Raw genomic sequence first — 22489 nt, 5'->3', positions numbered from 1 at the left:
ATAGGTGATTGTACATTTACTATAGGTGATTGTACAGGTTACTATAGGTGATTGTACAGTTGTTATAGATGATTGTACAGTAACTATAAGTGATTGTACAGTTACTAAAGGTGATTGTTGTACAGTTTTTATAGGTGATTGTACAGTTACTATAGGTGATTGTACAGTTTACTATAGGTGATTGTACAGTTACTATAAGTGATTGTACGTTACTATAGGTGTGATTGTGATTGTACAGTTTACTATAGGTGATTGTACAGTTACTATAGTGATTGTACAGTTACTAAAGGTGATTGTACAGTTTTTATAGGTGATTGTACATTTACTATAGGTGATTGTACAGTTACTATAGGTGATTGTACAGTTACTATAGGTGATTGTACAGTAACTATAGGTGATTGTACAGTTACAATAGGTGATTGTACAGTTACTATAGTGATTGTACAGTTACTATAGGTGATTGTACAGTTACATAGTTTTACAGTTACTATAGGTGATTGTACAGTTACTATAGGTGATTGTACAGTTACTATAGGTGATTGTACAGTTACTATAGGTGATTGTACAGTTACTATAGGTGATTGTACAGTTACTATAGGTGATTGTACAGTTACTATAGGTGATTGTACAGTTACTATAGGTGATTGTACAGTTACTATAGGTGATTGTACAGTTACTATAGGTGATTGTACAGTTACTATAGGTGATTGTACAGTTACAGTACAATAGGTGATTGTACAGTTACAATAGGTGATTGTACAGTTACTATAGGTGATTGTACAGTTACTATAGGTGATTGTACAGTTACTATAGGTGATTGTACAGTTACTATAGGTGATTGTACAGTTACTATAGGTGATTGTACAGTTACAATAGGTGATTGTACAGTTACTATAGGTGATTGTACAGTTACTATAGGTGATTGTACAGTTACTATAGGTGATTGTACAGTTACTATAGGTGATTGTACAGTTACTATAGGTGATTGTACAGTTTACTATAGGTGATTGTTTCATTGTTGTACAGTTACTATAGGTGATTGTACAGTTACTATAGGTGATTGTACAGTTACTATAGGTGATTGTACAGTTACTATAGGTGATTGTACAGTTACTATAGGTGATTGTACAGTTACTATAGGTGATTGTACAGTTACTATAGGTGATTGTACAGTTACTATAGGTGATTATACAGTTACTATAGGTGATTGTACAGTTACTATAGGTGATTGTACAGTTACTATAGGTGATTGTACAGTTACTATAGGTGATTGTACAGTTACTATAGGTGATTGTACAGTTACTATAGGTGATTGTACAGTTACTATAGGTGATTGTACAGTTACTATAGGTGATTGTACAGTTACTATAGGTGATTGTACAGTTACTATAGGTGATTGTACAGTTACTATAGGTGATTGTACAGTTACTATAGGTGATTGTACAGTTACTATAGGTGATTGTACAGTTACTATAGGTGATTGTACAGTTACTATAGGTGATTGTACAGTTACTATAGGTGATTGTACAGTTACTATAGTGATTGTACAGTTACATAGGTGATTGTACAGTTACATAGGTGATTGTACAGTTACATAGGTGATTGTACAGTGATTGTACAGTACATAGTGATTGTACAGTTACTATAGGTGATTGTACAGTTACTATAGGTGATTGTACAGTTACTATAGGTGATTGTACAGTTACTAAGGTGATTGTACAGTAACTATAGTGATTGTACATAGTGTTGTAATAGTGATTGTACAGTTATACATACTATAGGTGATTGTACTACAGTTTCTCTATAGGTGATTGTACAGTTACATAGTGATTGTACATTAACTATAAGTGATTGTACAGTTACTAAAGGTGATTGTACATTTACTATAGATGATTGTTCAGTTACTATAGATGATTGTACAGTTACTATAGGTGATTGTACATTTACAATAGGTGATTGTACAGTTACTATAGGTGATTGTACATATGTAGATGTACAGTATATTGTACAGTTACAATAGGTGATTGTACAGTTACTATAGTGATTGTACAGTTACTATAGGTGATTTGTACAGTTACTATAGGTGATTGTACAGTTACATAGGTGATTGTACAGTTACTATTAGGTTCATAGATTGTACAGTTAACTATAGGTGATTGTACAGTTACTATAGGTGATTGTACAGTTACTATAGGTGATTGTACAGTTACTATAGGTGATTGTACAGTTACTATAGGTGATTGTACAGTTACTATAGGTGATTGTACAGTTACTATAGGTGATTGTACAGTTACTATATAGGTAATTGTACAGTTACCATAGGTGATTGTACGGTACTACAGGTGATATTGTACATATCAATGATTGTAATTTTTTTATGTCCCATAACTGGGTGAACATTTTTTTTCTTCATTCATCTATTGACAACCATACGTTTTGATTAATTAAACTATGCTATGATCATTATTTAAATGGACAATCAAGCATGATGCTTTATAAACATAAGGTGCAACAAATATTGCTCTATCATAATTCTTGTTTTGTATGAGCAGATGAAAATTTATCTGAAGAAGTCATTTTATAATATAAAAAATAATACCACTGTAAAATGTAAAATGAGTTTGTAGTCAACAACTTGGCTTCTTAGTTTGACTATGTGTACACATTTTACAACAATGTAGACGTAAATATCATGATCTTTGTTAGTACTGCTAAAATTCATTTTGAGTTTTTATTTGACTTTGCAAAATTAAAACAATTTGCATTGTTAGTATTGCAATTCTAAAAATGTCGGTAACTTTTGGTAGTGAATAACATATCAAAATCTGTTCTTGGATCGTCTCTATGAAAATTAAGAAAATTACGAAACATATAACTTTACGTGATTATCAAATTATTTAGAGAGAAGGAAAGAAAGAAAGTATATACATTAGAAGGTTGGTTTTGTGTGACTGCCAATAATAAAAATTGATTAAGTGTACATACATATTGTCGGTTACCATAGTGTAGAGATAAATGTAGTAGACGTATCACTTCTACTATATAAACTAACCAAGGCAAAGTGAAGCATATGAGGGTATAACTGACACCCAAAACGTGACCATTATGACGTCACTAATGTTGACGTGTTGACGTCAACTGATCACCGTCAAAATGGCTGTTCCATCTCGTGGATTAAATCGTCGTTAATAAACGGTTTTCCTGGTCTAGCTTAAACAATGTTTATGCAGAGACCCAAAATGAGTTGATAATGTAAATATAGGCATTAAACTTTCTTCCTATGACATCTATGGTCTATAAAGATGCCAGAGCTTTGCAGACAATCATATCATAATGCACTAGTGCGCATTATGAATATTGTCTGCACAGCTCTGGCATCTATATAGATTATAGATGCAATATAGGGATTAGATTTCGTTTTTATGTTAACCATGCTTGTATGGAGCAATTCCTCTAAGAATATATTCTATGGGGCGCGTTAGCGCCCCATATTGAATATATTCTTAGAGGAATTGCTCCATACAAGCATGGTTAACATAAAAACGAAATCCAATCCCTATATTTACACTCACACGACTTTTTATTTATATTTTATGCAATAAACTCGTCATTTGAAAGTGACGTAATTATTCAATAAAAGTCGGTCAAAAGTGGGAGGAGCTTACTCAAATGAACAGCGAATGATGACGCTTCACGTAAGGTAGAATTATTTATCCGCGACGACAAAAAAGTTCAATATTTTAGTGTAAAATAAACATGACAAACAAAGTAAATTTCAGAGATTATTTTATTATTCAGATCAGAACTTTAAATATATATTCAATTTTGCTAAAAGTTAATATATAGCGTAATAACATAAAGAATTTGTACACGGCCACATGTGTGAACTCGGTGACCGTTATTGTGCAGCGAGGCGAAGCTGACGCACGCTTACACACTTTAGTTTGCCGAAGTTGTCAAAACACCGATTTTCAAGTAGCTCAATGTGTTTGAGATGTCGTCTGACTTGACGGTATTACATCCTTGGGAGCCATGTGATTATATAATCTACGCTTAGATCCATATCGCCATCGATAGATGAAACAAATTTACTTTAAGTGTTCGATGGATACAATGTGTTTGTGGTGACGCGGAACTGTCAACACGTGGATTATTAGCGGTGCATGTTTTATAATACACATGATTAAATACTCAAAGAACAAAGACAAGAGGATATGTTTATAACTGACATCTATCAGAGGGTCTCACACCCGTCCACCCCAAAGGCTCGATCGTAGGACGAACATAGGCACAGAGGTAATGTTTACATTTGACACCCATCATTTTTAACAAAAATGAAAGCACGTCGCCCCGGTCGGGATATTTTTCCGTTTCTTTATACAATTGTTAATTTAAAAATTGTTTGAATCATATATAAATATAAAACATGTATATATTGTTTACATTTTTCCAAAATTCTATGAAAATCAACAATATACACGTAATGTTGCGTCAAAATGTAAACAAAGCCATGTGTTTCTTTTTAAAAAAAGTAGTCCTTTTACGTTGCACAGAACATTTCCTTACGCAAGTTCAAAGTTCAATGTTACCATGCAGTTATGGTAAACAAAATCGGCTAGTATTAGCGTATAGTGACCAAGCCTAGCAAGTGTAAATATAGGAAGACAGTTTAATGCTTATACGACTATGCTTTTTATTGTTATGAAAATTACATAATTAGTTATGACTCAAGACTACATAGTTAAATGCAATTCTGTATATTTATCTGTTAGTATAAGAAACAGCAGATTGTTTTTACAAATAATTTCATTGTCCTGAATTTTATTGCATCGCATTTAACTTTAATACCATACATTATTTTGCACGTAATAGAACCTACAATATTAAAACTCAAACTAAACATTGTTATATGATTATATCAGCACATGTTTTGTGTAGCAATAAACATATCACAATCCAATTTATAATTTGGTATAATATAAATTTAGGGTACAATCTACGTAATAAATATATTCTGTAACTCCAACCAATCTACTCACCACGTAAATAATTCTGATGTTAAAGAACATGATGACAACAGTAGCCAGGAGTCCCTCGGAGGCTAGCACACCTAGAATTACTCGGTGCGATAACCCTGCTATACCTGCACTGAAGTCGTAGGCACAGATTCTATTTTCGGTATAAAATTCGTACGGGGCAGCTAGTCCCAGAAAGGGGAAGGTGAGTTGTAGGAGTGTGAATACTAACGTGACCCCGAGTCCTACCCCGACTCTACCCCGGGTCACAGAGGAGCGGTAATAAAGGGGCTTCACAGTGGCCAGGTAGCGACATCCACCCATGATGATCACTACCCAGGCTGACCATATCACCATGGTGGTGGCCAACCATCCAAAGAAGGCACACAGGTGAGTGTTCAGGAGGTTCTGACAGCGGATCCACCCGCCCAGCCACATCACGGTGAACAGCGCCACCGTCACAAAGTCGTTAATGGCAAGCGTCAACACAAGAAGGTAATCAATTCCGAAAATGTCTGACTTAATTTTCACCAGAATCACAATGGACACGCCGTTGAGGACCAGACATAAGACTAGGAGTATTGGTAGCTCGGCCTTGGTAAGGTCTAACACACAGTCGATATCAACACCGGGGTCATTCATGTCCTCGGACAACGGTCCTGCCCTCGTCACATTGTCAAAAGATTCTGTGACGTTTGTCATTGTGGCCTTCTCAGTACTATCTGAGTATGATTACGTGTACAACTGTATCATACCCTAACGATGATGTACAACTATTTCGTTTTTGTATCCTAACGACAACACTGTTGGTGTAATGCTGCAGCATGTTCCCGGGAGGAATTGCACACGGGATACCAGAGTCGGACACAGAAATAGTCATATCCGTATGTAAATCAGAGCGCCACCTCAGCTGTCACTCAACCGCATCCAACATCATTTGTATACTTCATCATGGATTCTTGTTATCCATCAAATAGTATAGTGTCTATGCAGACAGCTTATCACAGAGTACCGACACGTTATTCTAAAAGCGAAAAATGGACAGTGTTCCACAGAGAAGTGTTATTGAATTCCTGGCTGGTAACACCCTAGTATCATTGTAAGGTGAGGATAGCACGACATGAGCGTGAGTAAGTACCCGAGGAGAGGGCGTAATACGACTTCTATCATACGTGACGGTAACAATAAACTGTTCAATAAACTCATCACTCATCCACCTTTTGATACTACCGCCGCGGTTATCAAGACAAACTGATACAGGTTTAATACACATAGGTTTAATTATCTTCATTATAGTGAGTATTTCTGATGTCTGTTTAATTCTCTCAACTATCAAGTATTTTTGACGTTGTGTGGATATATTATTCGATTGTGTATAGCTCCTTGTAGCAACATTTTCATGAATTAAGAACGAAATCATGTTTGACTTACATACATTATATATCATGTCAAGTTTTATGTGATCAAATAAAGTAATTGTAATTTATTTCCAACAACGTGTACAATGTGGTATTGGTCCAATCTATTATTATCACGTGTTCTTGAGAACATAAGGCGGTATATGATTCTATGTCTGATTCTGTTTCTTTTTCAATGTACATATGTCTTGCAAAACTTGTCCCCTATACAATTTATACAAGTCTTGTAAACTGTGACCCTGCCATAAGATGACCCAACCCTAGATACATGTCCTGTATATATACTACACTATTACATATTGATACTACTAGTGTAGGTACCACAGTGACACGCCATTCAGGCCCGTCATCCAGACTTTTACATATGACAACCAGCTTATTGATTTCAACAAAGGTATGTTGTAATATTGTCGTTAGAATTTCGGATAATATGAAACATAGTTACAAAAACAAAAAATCCAACCTTTTTTTAGGTTTGACGTTTTGAAATGAGGTGCATTTTGTAGTGATTTTTTAGCATTAATTATTTTTAAGTAAATTATATCTGTCTATATTACCATATTTTCATCGATATCATCCATGAATATTACCGTATTAGACAATACCTTCCACATTGAAACTTCCAATCAGTGGCCGTTATAGCTCAAATTAGGGGGCAATGTAACGAACCAGTTTGATGGTCCCTTCATTCTCTAATATATATGTATGTGAGTAATGTAATTCTAGTCTATGTCTGTTCCTATATCCTGTCTGAATCAGACGATAATTGAACACTTACCTGTATAGACTAATTAAGACCTGTTCTTCCTATTGATTTCCTCGTAAATCTGTCGTTGGGAGATTAATAGCTTGAAATTAATATTGAAGTAAAAGAAATCCACATTTCCTGATGCCTTAGAATTAGTTTCATATAACCAAGTAAAATATATATATTTATACATGAAGGAGACAGGCAACGTTAGTTCGTGGATTACCGCCTACACGATTCTGCCTATCACAGGAGGACAACGAAATCATTTATCGCCGTATCTCATACAATGTATTTCAGGTATCCCGGATTATCCAACAGAAATATGTAAAGGTACGAAATATGGACAAAATGGATAATTAATGTTTTTAGGATCCTCCTCAGTGTGGTATAAAAACTGTACGTGACAGATATGGACTAGCATCCGGGTACATTTTTCTACCCAGGTTTCTTGGTTACAGACCTGTTCTACGTTGTCAAAATCCAATCAATTCAAACCTTTCGTCACTATATGTCCTAGTGAGGGGCTAACTGGACATTCTGGTATTAACTGTACACACGATTCGTATCACATTACGGATTGTCACTGTATTTGATCCAGATTTATCTGAATGTGATCATATGTATCAATGTACAGCCCTCTATGGTTGTAAGCCAATGTCATAATATTTGATATACTGTTACACAATACAAGCAGCAATGGTCTGCATTTTCAGTTCAATCGTCTGCAGTTTTATATCACGGGGCTGGGGTATATAGCCATTTGTTATATTTACATAATTACACATTATTTAAAAAAAAAAAACCTCTATACCGTAAATTCAAATATTTTAAGTTTGGGACATTTGTTGCGGATTGGTATAAAGTGGAATAGGTTTTGTTCGGTGTGTTGAAAACTTGGGGTTTCTTCTGAGTTGTGTCAAATTTAGCGCTCATTCGCTACAGCTTTCAGTACAATATCGCAGTTCAGTTGTCTGTTAATATCTTGGCATATTGCCAGTGCTGATTTAAAAAGTTGCCCAGTCCATCGATCCCAATTTACTTTTGGTGGTGACTATATCTCAACTTCTGGGATCGCATATATACTTACTGTCCCGAAATTCCTGTGCACTCATGTATACATGCACGACAGAATGTAGTCCTGTGTGTTTCTAAGCTAAAAACAAATACCGGGCATGATATCTCAAAATATAAGGCAATTCAACATGTTCACATTCAGTAAGGCCTCAGTCATACTGTCTATACATTGTATATTATTATATTTACACTTGCTAGGCTTGGTCACTATACGCTAATACTAGCCGATTTTGTTTACCATAACTGCATGGTAACATTGACCTTTGAACTTGCGTATTAAAATGTTCTGTGCAACGTAAAAGGACTACTTTTTTTAAAAGAAACACATGGCTTTGTTTACATTTTGACGCAACATTACGTGTATATTGTTGTTTTTCATAGAATTTTGGAAAGATGTAAACAATATATACATGTTATATATTTATATATGATTCAAACAATTTTTAAATCAACAATTGTATAAAGAAACGGAAAAATATCCCGACCGGGGCGACGTGCTTTCATTTTTGTTAAAATTGATGGGTGTCAAATGTAAACATTACCTCTGTGCCTATGTTCGTCCTACGATCGAGCCTTTGGGGTGGACGGGCATGAGACCCTCTGATAGAGGCCAGTTATAAACATATCCTCTTGTCTTTGTTCTTTGAGAATTTAATCATGTGTATTATAAAACATGCACCGCTAATAATCCACGTGTTGACAGTTACGCGTCACCACAAATACATTGTAGGTATCCATCGAACACAAGTGAATTTGTTTCATCTATCGATGGCGATATGGATCTAAGCGTAGATTATATAATCACACATGGCTCCCAAGGATGTAATATCGTCAAGTCAGACGACATCTCAAACACATTGAGCTACTTGAAAATCGGTGTTTTGACAACTTGGGCAAACTCAAGTGTGTAAGCGTGCGTCAGCTTCGCCTCGCAGCACGGTCACCGAGTTCACACATGTGGCCGTGTACAAATTCTTTATGTTATTACGCTATATATTAACTTTTAGCAAAATTGAATATATATTTAAAGTTCTGATCTGATTAAATAAAGTTATCTCTGACATTTATTTTGTTTGTCATGTTTATTTTACACTAAAATATTGAACTTTTTTGTCGTCGCGGCTGAATAATTCTACCTTACGTGAAGCGTCATCATTCGCTGTTCAATTGAGTAAGCTCCTCCCACTTTTGATCGACTTTTATTTAATAATTACGTCACTTTCAAATGACGATTTTATTGCATAAAATATAAATACAAAAGTCGTGTGAGTGTAAATATAGGGATTGGATTTCGTTTTTATGTTAACCATGCATGTATGGAGCAATTCCTCTAAGAATATATTCAATATGGGGCGCTAACGCGCCCCATAGAATATATTCTTAGAGGAATTGCTCCATACACGCATGGTTAACATAAAAACGAAATCCAATCCCTAATAATATAGTAGGCAAAGAATATTGAACAATACCTTACCTTGATAACAATAGATATGTTGAAAAAGAGCACCGACCCCATGAGAATAAACCCCTCTATGGTAATCATAAGGATGATATACCGGTGGGAGGCGGTGCCGTGTCCAGGAGCAAAGTCGTACGCACATATCTTGTTCTCGCTGTAGTACTCATACACCACAGCCGTGCCGTAAAACGGCCCAGTGAACTGAATCAGGGTAAGGATCAAAGTTAGGCCCATTACCACTTTCAGTTGGAAAGTTTTCACGTGTTGCCGGTAGAAGAAAGGTCGCGCCAGTGCGAGGTATCTGCACCCGGACATGACTGACACGATCCAGGCAGACCACATCACCATAGCGGACCCTATCCAGCCGAAAAATGAACAGAAGTAAATGTCAACAACCATTATACATCCACACGATGCCCATCCAGCCAGCCACATGACGATAAAGATGAATGACGTCACAGCGTCGTTGGTGATGAGGGTAGCGACCAACATGGTGTCTTTAGACTGGAAAACGTGACGTAGTTTGTAAGTTATCACCATGGACACGATGTTCATGACTAGAGTCAGTAACAGAACGATGGGCAGCTCGGCTTTAGACAAATCCAGTTTACAACTGAAGTCTTCCGCGTCTACTGCAGTAGTGTTCGGTAGGTCTTCCAAACAGGACATTATTCTTCCAGTGTGTGGAGGTCACAATCAGTGTCCGTAACAGATAAGTGTCCCGTGATGAGGGAGATTTCTGAAAAAGAAAAACAAAATGTCATATCCATAGGTATTCGTCCTAGTAATTTTATAACATGAAATATTTAATATTGATAAAAAATAAAATACTTGCCTATGCAGGTTGTAGATCTAAATACACTTTGTAGATATATAAAAGTTTATGTGTATGGTAGAAAAATGAATACATGACACACAAATAATTGCCCATCATGAACAAATTGTTCATTCATCTTGGAACAAAAATGCTCATTTGGCTTAAACAAATTTTGAACGACCCGAATGAAAGAGAGAAAAATACAAATAAAGCAATTTCGAAATCTTTGAATAATATGTTTTATCTGAAATAATAGAAAAAGTGTACGTAAAATAAGTAGTTACATATACCTTATTTTATTCAAAGAAATGCATACTAACTATGCATTGATTATACTTTAGATAAAGCTATGCAGGAAATTATTTGAATTATCCTCTTTTACCAACTTTCGATAAGAACCTTTTCTCTTTTGTCCAAAACTGTGATAAAAAATGAAAATACAAAAACACAATGCAAGCATCTTACTTTTTTCTAACAAAAGTTGTTAGGACACTATGAATATGTTTTATTTTACAGCCATACCTGTTTTGTCGTAATCGGTAGCTCCGCATATACAGATATCCCGGACTACCATGTCACAACGTTTAACTGTTTAAACATTAATATGAGTAATATCTCCAGGATGTTGTAAGTAAAACAGCCAGTATACTACCACTAGTTTGTTGTTACCGTGAAATGTTGTTGTTATATAGGTAAGTACCTGATGGAAATCCTTTGGCTTTAGATACAGGTGACAGTACCTCGAGTGGCTAGCCATTAGGCATCAACTTCAATATCGTGATATAGGTCATTTTATCGTAAATTTCATTCTGTTATGGCTGTCATTACCAGCTTCCGATAACTTCAATAAATCTGAACCATCTCACTGAACATTTTACTGACTGTTGACATAGTCTACTGTTGACACTGACTAGATACGTACATATTGTAATCCATTGTTTTATTTTTAGCTGACTGGTATAGTCCTTTACACTGGGTTGTACATTTAACACAGATCACATTATTCACATTTCACTTCAGGATGTATACCTCTGCGATGGCGCATTTTCCTGTATTCAACTTTTTTCTCATATAGGTTTTTGGAAATGGAAATTCCTACCATAGATCTGAAGAAAAAACGTATGTTAGTGTGTTTGTTTCTAGTTTTTGCCGCTCAAGATACTTATTTAATTAAAAATGTTAGATTCAATGAGAATTTTGTCGTTTTTTTCATATACAGGATAAATCAAAGCTGTATTTTCTTAATGTGTTATATCTATGAATGTTTGCAAAATTTATTGTAGTTGTCTTCTTTAAAATATGTCAATTAATTAAATGTTTAATCATGTTTTTCTTCTTCTCAGAATTGCAACATATGCTACCACTACCATTATTTTGCAGTTACAAAATCCATTTTTAGCAATTTTTTTAGCTTGAAATCTTTGTAGAAAAACATTTAAAAGCATTATGCATATCAAAATTAGACAATAAAATAAAATTTGGTAAAATAATTGTTGTTATGCAAAAAAGTTACTAATAATAAAGACTAAAGTGACAAAAATAGTGTATCATTTCGCATACATTGATACTTGATATTTCAATTTCCATTAAACCTTACCAACGTTTAGGTTAACGGAGTGTTTGCCGCCTAACAATACATCGTTGACAGCGACGTCAATACACTTGTAAAGAAGTGCGCATTCGATTACGCCTATGTATCTGTATTGACAAGTGTTTACCTGACAATAATATAACATGGCTTTAAATGTAATTGAAATCTTCAATTATATATATATATTGACAAAAATTGCATATGGCAACTTGCGGCAGATATTGATAATCTCATATCTGGGTTAAAACCAGACTGTCTCCATGAAAGCTGGGTCCACGTCCCGAGACTGGGTGTCCGCGTGATATCACATTACCTCCAATTTGAGCAACCTGTTTGCCGTGGGTTGCATCTCATATCCGGGGGAAGAAGGTCCTGGTGTTCGAATAGGTTTTGTTCTTTTTTACTTTTTACTGCTACACACTACTTTGGCTTCAGACTCCGGTTAGACGATAGGTAATATGGGTCCTGTATTATCAATCGGCTGGTAATGCCGAGCCCTTGGTTTCTATATTTCCAAGAAGGCGGTGGCTTAGGGTCAATCGCGAGTTTACCTAAAATTGTCTTGATTATGATCGATCTTGTGGGTGTTCTTTCACAGGACTAATATTAATTATTAATCTCGCAAGCGTAATATGTCATGGCTTTTTTTATCACTTTAATTTTTTAATGATAACTATTTATATTATCAACATTTTTTATCTACTGATTTCACTTCTTATAATATTATCCTGTTGTAATGACATAGAGAGTAATCCTGGACCATTACAGAATCTAAATCTTGTTCACTTAAATGCACGGTCACTTAGAAATAAAACCTCTCTGATCGAAGTAGAGCTAGAAGATAATGACATTGTATGTATAACTGAATCTCACTTAAATCCTATGATATCTGATAATGACATTCAAATGCAACCATTTAATGTCGCTCCTTACAGAAAGGATAGAACAACTGGGCCGGGGGGTGGGGTTATTGTTTATTATAAAAATACTGTCGTGTTGAAGAGAAGAAGGGATTTGAAAAGAGATGATGTTGAGTTACTCTGGTTAGAGGTTCTAATAAATAATCATAAATTTCTCCTTGGCTGTATATATAGACCTGATAGTAATATTGATTACTGGGATAAACTTGACGATACATTAACCAGAGCTACTGATACTTCACAAGATGTTATACTTACAGGTGATATTATAATGTTGATATGCTAAATTTACCACTAAATGATCATTTATCAAGACTCCTTATTAAACATAACCTTGCTAGCCTTATCAATGAACCTACAAGAATAACACCTGATAGTGCCACTTCCATTGATATTATCCTTACAAACAACCCCAACCTAATAACTAATACTTTTGTATCACCACCATTCTGTAGTGACCATTCATCAGTTCATGCTCAAATTTCTCTTACTGTTTTTAAACAGGTGACTTATAAAAAAACTATATTAAAATATGACGAAGCTGATTTTGAAAGTATGAATAATGCTCTCCTTAATATTGACTGGTTGAACTTATCAACACTTCAAGACCCAGACACATTTAACTCATTTATTATAGACTCAATCACCGAACAAGTCAACAGTTTCATTCCGACCAAAATTATTACTGTGCGCCCAAATGATAAGCCCTGGATGAATAATACCATCAGATTAAAAATGAGACAACGCAATAGAATACATAGAAAAGCTAAAATAATTAATACCCCCCACTACTGGGAACGATTTCGTTATCTTAGGAATGAAACAATCGACTTGATCCGTGTGGCTAAAAAAAACTACATCAAAAAGCTTGAAAATTGTCTAAATGAAAACTCAGTCCCTCCAGACAAATGGTGGAAGATAGCAAAATCTATTACCAACTTCACTAATACATCCTCTTCTATTCCACCTCTTGAATCTGATAATCAAACCATCAATCATCCTATTGATAAAGCAGAAATCCTGAATAATCATTTTAGTAATATTTCTACATCTTCACCAAACCTTGAATTACCTCAGTTAGCACAGCCCTATATACCTTACTCACTTACTAATATTCAAATCACTCAACAAGATGTACCTGACCAAATTAGTAATCTTAATGTAAATAAACCCCCTGGACCAGACGGTATAGTTCCTAAAATAGTAAAACATTTGTGTAACTCACTTATTCTCCCTCTCAGTCTTCTATTTAATAAAACTCTGGATTCAGGAATAATTCCAATTAGTTGGAAACAATCAAATGTAAATGCTATTTATAAAGGGAATGGGTCATCTAATGATGTTCAAAATTATAGACCTATCTCGATAACCTCTTGTTTCAGTAAAATAATGGAAAAAATAGTATTTAAATATCTCTACAACTATCTTATGGACAACTCTATATTATCTAAGCATCAGTCTGGCTTCATACCAGGTGATTCCACTGTTAATCAACTATTGTTTATTTATAATGAAATTGTTAGCAATATGGACCAGGGTAAGGAACTTCGATTTATTTTTTGTGATATAAGTAAAGCTTTTGACAGAGTATGGCATAAAGGTCTTTTACATAAACTCCAGATGTATGGAATAAATGGAAATTTACTTCTATGGTTCGACAATTACCTATCTGATAGATTACAAAGAGTGACCACAGAAGGCTACTATTCACAGTTTAAGGTTGTAAATGCTGGGGTACCCCAGGGATCAGTACTCGGGCCTCTTCTTTTCCTCCTCTACATCAACGATATCACTGATAATCTTTCAACTAATATCAAACTTTTTGCAGATGACACCTCCTTGTACGTAATTATAGATGAAAACCCAGCACAAGCAGCTCAAGCACTACCAACTGACCTCTCTAACATTAGTGAATGGGCAAAAACATGGGACATCAAATTTAACCCTAACAAAACTAAATCAGTACTATTTTCCAGAAAACAACAAAAACAGCCCCCAATAAACTTCCAAAACAATCAAATTACTGACACATCTGAACACAAACACCTAGGGCTTACACTTATGGCCTATCACCACAATACTTACAAGATATCCTAAATCCTTTCAATAACATTAACAATCAAAACAATAATGGCTATGCTCTCAGACAAACAAGAATATTTAATCCACCAATATGCAGAACTAATAATTATTTTGATAGTTTCATCCCACTAATGTGTCGCACTATAAACACTTCTGATAACAATCTCTTTAACTCTCCTTCTCTCTCAGCCTTTAAACACCAACTTAATAAAGATGTCCCAGTTGTAATTGAATCAACCCAAATTTTTAAAACAGAAGGTGATAGAAGAGCTAATATTATTCTTTGTCAACTTAGAAATTTGTGTAGTAATCTTAATTCCCACCTATATACTGACCATCTATCTGATGATACATCTGGTGCTTGTTCTTTTGAAAATGAAACTATATCCCACTATTTTCTCGAATGTCCTTTATATGACCAACATAGACTTTCCCTGTTCACCTCCATTAGTAGTTATGCAAATCATAACCATATTGATATCAATATTCTTCTTCAAGGCTGTCCTGACTGTGATAAAACTATAAACAGACAGTTACTTCACGATGTTCACCTATATATAGGTAAATCTAGACGTTTTAATCTCTATATGATTTAAATTAGCCATGACATAAGTTTTTGACATAAGTTTTTGAAATAAGCTTTTGAAATTTAAAGATTCTCTTTAAAAAAAAAAAAAAACCAACAACTTTGAATAACGTTGTATAAATTCTAATCTAATTATCCTCTGATAAAGATATACTTGGAGTATTTTGTTGAGCATGGTTGTTTTTATACGGTTACTTTGTTTTATTCTATATACAGCATACACTTATCTTATTAAAAGAATATACATGTATATTTTCAATTATTTTCAGGAAATTTAACAGTATTGAGAGCAATGACAAGTGTATATATACAACACATGGACTGTTGGTCATTGTCTGTCAATATCTGAGTAACATTTGGTCTAATTAGTAATATAACATGTTCTTGTATTAAAATAATAGCTGTATTTGTATTATGTGTGTTGTGTGAATGGAGTATGCAAAAGAGTTATCTCCCTTTATCTGTTGTAAAATTTCATTTCAAAACTTAAATATAATATCTATAATTGATGTAAGTTTAAACTATTACTTTTGCCACCATTAGAGAGAATTTATATAGGCTTTGCCTGTTATTTAATCCATTTGACTTGTAACATCTTTGTCAATAAAATTTGTTGAAATGAAATGAATCTCGCAAGCGTGCTGTCGCAGGCTTGATTTGAATTTTGTTCGTTCGAAATATTCTTCCGAGTATACTGTATGTGTATCCCTGGCACTTTGACACTGGATATCTGTGTCATCATGAGTGTCCCCCTGTTGGGCTCCTAGGTGGGTGGGGGCAGATAGCGAATAGTATTAAACTCTGAATGATGGCTTCCAAAAAATGAACTACAACCAAAATCTCCCCAAAAGGAACCAACCACAAATCAACAAACAAAAAACGATACAACAAACACATTCCCGCAGTTTCTGGTCATGCCCTCTACACAGAGTGGCAAGAGCACTGCAGGTTTATCGTCTCTATTATTACGAAAGGGCATCAAAGGCATTGCTTGCGATGTCAAATCTGTCAAGCATTTGGGATCGGGCGATCTCCTAATAGAGGTTTTCCGCAAGCAACAAGCTTAGAACCTCCTTGGAACCAACAGTTTTGCCGGCCTAAGTGTGTGTGTAAAACCATACTCGTCATCAAATTGTAGCAAGGGGTAATCAGGTGCCCGTCCTTGCGCAATAACAATGAGGCCGACATACTGTCATACTTCCAAGAGGAGTGCATTCCTGTCACGTACGTGAAAAGAATCATGACCAGAAAGAGTGGGAACTTGGTCCCAACACACACCTTCATTTTGACGTTCGCTACACCAACGTTACCACAGAGCGTAACTGTTGCACGTCTCGGTCCAGGCTTTAGTGGATAAGGTTGCTTGGGGCAATAATGTCCAAGACGTTACTGGTACTAAGGCCTGCAAAGTAATCGTGGGGGAACAGAAAAGGTTCAAGTCGGGTCCACCTAAACCGCAAAATAAACCACAAAATAAACAAAAACCACCTGTTGGGCCACCTAGAGCTAAAACGCCAAATCCACCGGCGTCTCCAGGACTTACACAACATCAAATTCAAACACCAAGCATAATAAAAAAAAAGTTACCGCCGCTCATCATAGAAGTGCTTTATCTCAACCGTCTATTGACGTTAAAAAGCTCCCTGATAACGTCAAGCGACCAGCAAATATACCACCGCAAGAGCAACGGCAGACTAAAACCACTAAGGTAAAGCTAGTGAGGCTCCCTGCACTAATCAACAAACCCAGTAAGGGATCAGATGACCCTATCCTTGGCCGGAACATCTATGATGTTCTTTCGGACGACAGCGAGTTTGGTGACAGCACATTTATCGCCACCAAACAACCTACTTCAAGTAGTTCTGTCAGTCCGACAAACTATCCTAAGGAAGCACCATAGTGACAAACACTATCATACAATGAACATACGCGGATTTAAAGTGAACATAGATGAACTAAAACATCTTATACAAACAAAGAACCCATCCATGTTCTGCCATCAAGAAATAATGCTGAAAGACACCATCAATATCAGACAATTTACACTATACACAACATCTCCAACAACAGGTGGCCGCGCATCAGGTGGTGTGGCGGTGGTGGTGCATAAAAACGTCCCTCACAGACACATTCAGCTAAATACCACCTTACAATCTGTTGCTATGAGTGCAACTCTTCACCGAAAAAGAACAGTTTTACATATTTTCATTCAAATACTCCATTTAGTTGTGATGAACGAGTAACATCGTAGCACATCTACCAGTGCAATATACATTTATTATCATGGGTGACTTTAACGGTCACAATAGCCTCTGGGGCTCCCCAGGCACTGATGGTAGAGGTAGACGTAACTATCGTCTTTTTTAATAAAAACAGCTAATGTCTTTATAACACCAATGCCCCAACATATTTACACCCTGCCTCTGGCTCGCTTCTATCGTTGTGCTATCCATCAATTCTTCTGGATTATGATTGGAGGATCAGCGATGATCTTTTGTGGGAGCGATTACTTTCCAATTATACTAAAAAATAGGATCGCCAAAACTTGAGAAGCTATTCCTCGTTGGAATCTACATAAGGGTTCAATTTAAAAATTTGTGCACAAAGGAGTTCATCGAGGATAAATTTTTGAACCTTGATGACCCCATTAAAATTTTCACAGAAGCGCTCACTTCTATCGCTACAAAAACCATACCAAAATACGTGCATAAACCTACATAGTTTCTTCTCTCAAATGATTTATTTATTAATAGATCTGGTAAAAATGCAGCTCTGAGGCGGTACTTGGCTTCGCCAACCGTCTCAAACTATAACAATTTTAAAAATCAAAGGACTCGGCAGCTGGACCAGACGAAATTCCATATATGTTTTTAAAACAATTACCAGACTCTTCACTAAAATGTCTTTTAACTATATTCAACCAAGTTTATTCTTCTGGCAAAATTCGCGATTCTTGGAAGGAATCTAATATTATACCCTTCCGAAGCCCGGGAAGGATGCTATTGATGCCAATAACTATCGTCTTTTTTCATTGACGAGCTGCATTTGTAAAACTCAAGAACGTATGATAAATACTACATTACTTTGGTTCCTGGAATCAAACAATATTTAGATCCTTTGCAAAGCGGCTATAAAAACTGCAGGGAACGGTAGACCACTTTGTAAGACAAGAAAAATTTATACGAGAAGCCTTTGCTATGAAAGAACATCTTGTGGTCGTATTCTTTGACCTTGAAAAGGCATTAGACGACACATCTTGGCAATGTGGAATCATTAATGATCTCCATGATATCAGTATACGTGGTAATTTGCCAAAGATTATTTCAAATTTTATATCTGTTAGGCATTTCAAAGTTCGAACGGGTTTAACTTATTCAGAAACAGAAACACAGGAGATGGGTGTCCCTCAGAGTGGTATCCTGTCCTTTACCCTTTTTGGATTAAAAATTAACAGCATAACCAAATGTCTTGGCCAATCTACGGAAGGGTCTCTATTTGTGGATGATTTCTTGATCTGTTGCGGATAAAAAAACCCATACACACTATAGAACGACAACTACAACAATGTTTAGGCAAATTACAAAATTGGGCTGACGAAAATGGCTTAAGATTTTCAAGATCAAAAACTGTCTGTATGCACTTCTGTCAAAAACGAAAACCACACAATGATCCTGACCTCACCCTCAATGGAATTAAAATTTCAGTAGTTGAACAAACTAAATTTCTTGGACTAATATTTGATTCGAAACTGTCCTTTGTTCCACATATCAAACATCTGAAGGATAAGTGCTCGAAGGCGCTGAACATTCTACGTGTTCACTCCCATTCTGATTGGCATGCAGACCATGAAATGCTTCTACTTATCTACCGGGCACTTATTAGATCAAAACTTGACTACGGCTCGATTGTCTATGGATCGGCTCGCAGCTCCTATCTACAGATGCTTGACCCTATACAGAATCAGGGACTGTGTCTCGCACTTAGAGCTTTTCGAATAACGCATGTGAAGAGTCTCATGTGGAAGCTAATGAGCCATCTATAGACGATCGACGAAAGAAATTATCCTTACATTATGCTGCTCAACTGAAATCCAATCCCAAAAATCCCGCATTTAACCTTGTATTCAATCCACAACATCAAGAAATATTTACACAAAATCAAAAGCTCATACCAACATTTGGCATCAGCATTTCAAACTTTTTGCTGGAACTAAATATTAACGACACCATTGACGAGTACACCGTATCAGATGTACTACCATGGCTCATTCAAACACCTTATATCAATTCATCTCTACATGTGAGGACAAAATCCAGTGCATTACCCGAAGAACATAAATCCTCCTTACGGGAGTGCATTAGGGCTTTCCCTGACCATGTTCAGATCTACACTGATGGTGATAATGTTGCGGCAGCATATGTTGTACATCTAATCACTGCTCCTCTATCCGACGCCCGGATGTTGCCTCCATTTTCTCTGCGAAAGCATGTGCTATCGGTAGAAACACATTAATAAAAAATCGTTTGATCCAAACATTACGATTATCTTCTAAAAACCGAATTACTCATCTCTGGATTCCTAGCCATGTGGGTATAAAGGGGAATGAAAAGGCCGATAAAGCAGCTAATACTGCTCTTCGCCTAGCACAAACAGATTTGAAACTACCTTACACCGACATCAAACCTTACATTCAGTCAGCTATTAAACACCATTTGGCAACAAAGGTGGTACACCGAAACAATCATTAAACTGTTTAAAACACAACCTACACTTAATCTTAAACTTTCCAGTCGGAGAGACCGCAGAGAGGAAGTTGTTCTCTCTCGGCTCCGAATTGGACACACATATTTTACACAGTCCTATCTATTGAGACGGGAGGATTTCCTACATGCAATGCATGTGATTCTCCTCCCACAATGGAGCATGTTTTATTGCATTGTATTGATTTTAAACACATACTAGATAAGTATTATGATGTCTCTGACTAGTACACTTTGTTCCATGCCGTGAGACATAATCGTATTTTAAACTATCTCAAAGAGATCGGCATTTTTAACAAAATTTGAACGTTTTCTCATCTTATCTTATATTCATTTCAACACAACACTCATCGTTTCGTAAACATTGTGCATGAGTTTTCTCATGTGTTTTAGCCAAAACTGTTTTATCCTATGCAACTCCTTTTATTAAATCAACATTTACAATTTAGTTTTAGTTTTTACTTGCCTTTTTCTTATACTGATCTTTTAGATACAGTCCTTGTTTATATCCTGATATTAATGTCTGCCTTGTAGTTTGGCCCTAAGTGACCTTAGGACGTAAAACCCAAACAAACAAAGAAACCATTCACAGGACACATGTTAGAGCATTATAATGTCAATGATTTACCACAACACACGGAATAAAACAAATGAATCAGAAATATTTTAAATGTACAGCTATAGCGTAACCATCAAGTAAGAAGCATTCTGTTTGAAAAAAAGTTATTTACAACTCAATAACGAAAATAAGGCACCATGACACTGCATTGCAGGAATGAGGGTTTTGTAGAGGACCATTTTAATGACAAACTCAAAATACGTGTAATGGTGGTCAGGGGTTCCTCCGTGATCGTTTTAGTGGCAAGGTATATCACTTTATTCTTTGTAAGCGTTTGAAGAATGGTTGCACTATTGCTGAAACATTTAATTAATTCAGAATGTCTTAATTTATTGACTCATTAGTTATCGTATTAACCTACCTTAACATTGTTCATTTCTAATTCCTAATCACCATATCAAGCTATAGCAATACATCTGGGGATCCATTCCTATCGGTATTGACAATGACGTTAATTACTGTTCGTGGTTCACTGGACAGCACGAAGACTGTCCAAATGGCATATAGAACACGCTTCATTTGTTATGGGTAACAGGTTTCTGATTGTTTTCCTAATTCACCTCCGTCCTGTGCTAATTTTTACATCAAACCACAGTCCTACAACTATAAACAATGTTGAAAAATAAGACATATGACCGTATGAAACCGTTGATATGGTTAGATAGCATCACATACATGGGTTATGTCTCTGAAACTACAATTTACTCAATATAATCGCTATGGTTCCGTGGTGCGAATGCAGTCTAGGAAAGGTAAATAATAGGGTAGAATTGAATTGATAGTCAGCTTTTTATATTGGTTTCTCTCTCGAATGACATGAAGATGTTTCCTATCTACATATGGTTATCATCAATACCTCACCTGAAGGTTATCATCAATAAAAATATAAGATATAAAAAATAAGTAATACACAATGTAACCAAAATGATAGTTTCAGAATCATTCGCAACCTAAATAGACAAACTTTCGGTTTGAAGCTCAACAATGTTTTAAACATTACAGAAAAAAAATAAAATAGCTGAAATAACTCCTTTAAATGTCCCCGAGGAATAGTCGAGTAAACAGGAATGTGGCATGTATGAGGCCAAATACGAAATACATAGATACATATTTGCACAAGATTCAAACTTACCGGAACGGCTGACGTTTGTAATGTAACAGAATGGCAGAAGTTTGTACAGTAACAGGAATGGTTTTCCGAGTAGACTTTATAATTCTCAGATATGCAAAGTCATTCATTATTACACAACCAATCACAAACATTAAAAAAAGCTTGAAAGACAGATCTGCATTCATTATTATATGGAACTAATGGACTCGAGATAATTAGGCGCAGTAAAGTAAAACTTGTTGTGTATTATAGTCACGTATAAATCATAAAGGAACACACCTAGCTT

The 22489-nt window shown here is 35.6% G+C and overlaps 1 protein-coding gene across 1 annotated transcript; it reads right to left on the bottom strand.

Annotated features, from left to right (window-relative positions):
• Positions 1–7861: 7861 nt before the first annotated feature.
• LOC138329773 (uncharacterized) lies at positions 7862–10386 on the bottom strand. The gene is made up of 2 exons (XM_069277065.1): positions 9733–10386; positions 7862–7927 (listed from the first exon to the last, which is right to left on the bottom strand). The coding sequence occupies exons 1-2, from the start codon at positions 10384–10386 to the stop codon at positions 7862–7864; spliced, it is 720 nt and encodes a 239-aa protein (XP_069133166.1).
• Positions 10387–22489: the final 12103 nt, after the last annotated feature.

This window comes from Argopecten irradians, chromosome 8 (genome assembly GCF_041381155.1).
Source record: "Argopecten irradians isolate NY chromosome 8, Ai_NY, whole genome shotgun sequence".
Taxonomy (NCBI): Eukaryota; Metazoa; Mollusca; class Bivalvia; order Pectinida; family Pectinidae; genus Argopecten; species Argopecten irradians.
Note: the sequence above shows the minus strand (reverse complement) of the source record. Positions and strands in the feature narration are given on the sequence as shown.

Excerpts from the sequence above, each read along its gene's own strand:
- LOC138329773 (XM_069277065.1), bottom strand. The coding sequence starts at position 10,386 with ATGTCCTGTTTGGAAGACCTACCGAACACTACTGCAGTAGACGCGGAA. Across the intron at positions 7,928-9,732 it reads ACATATCTATTGTTATCAAG|CCCCGTGATATAAAACTGCA; the intron begins GTAAGGTATTGT and ends TATATACCCCAG.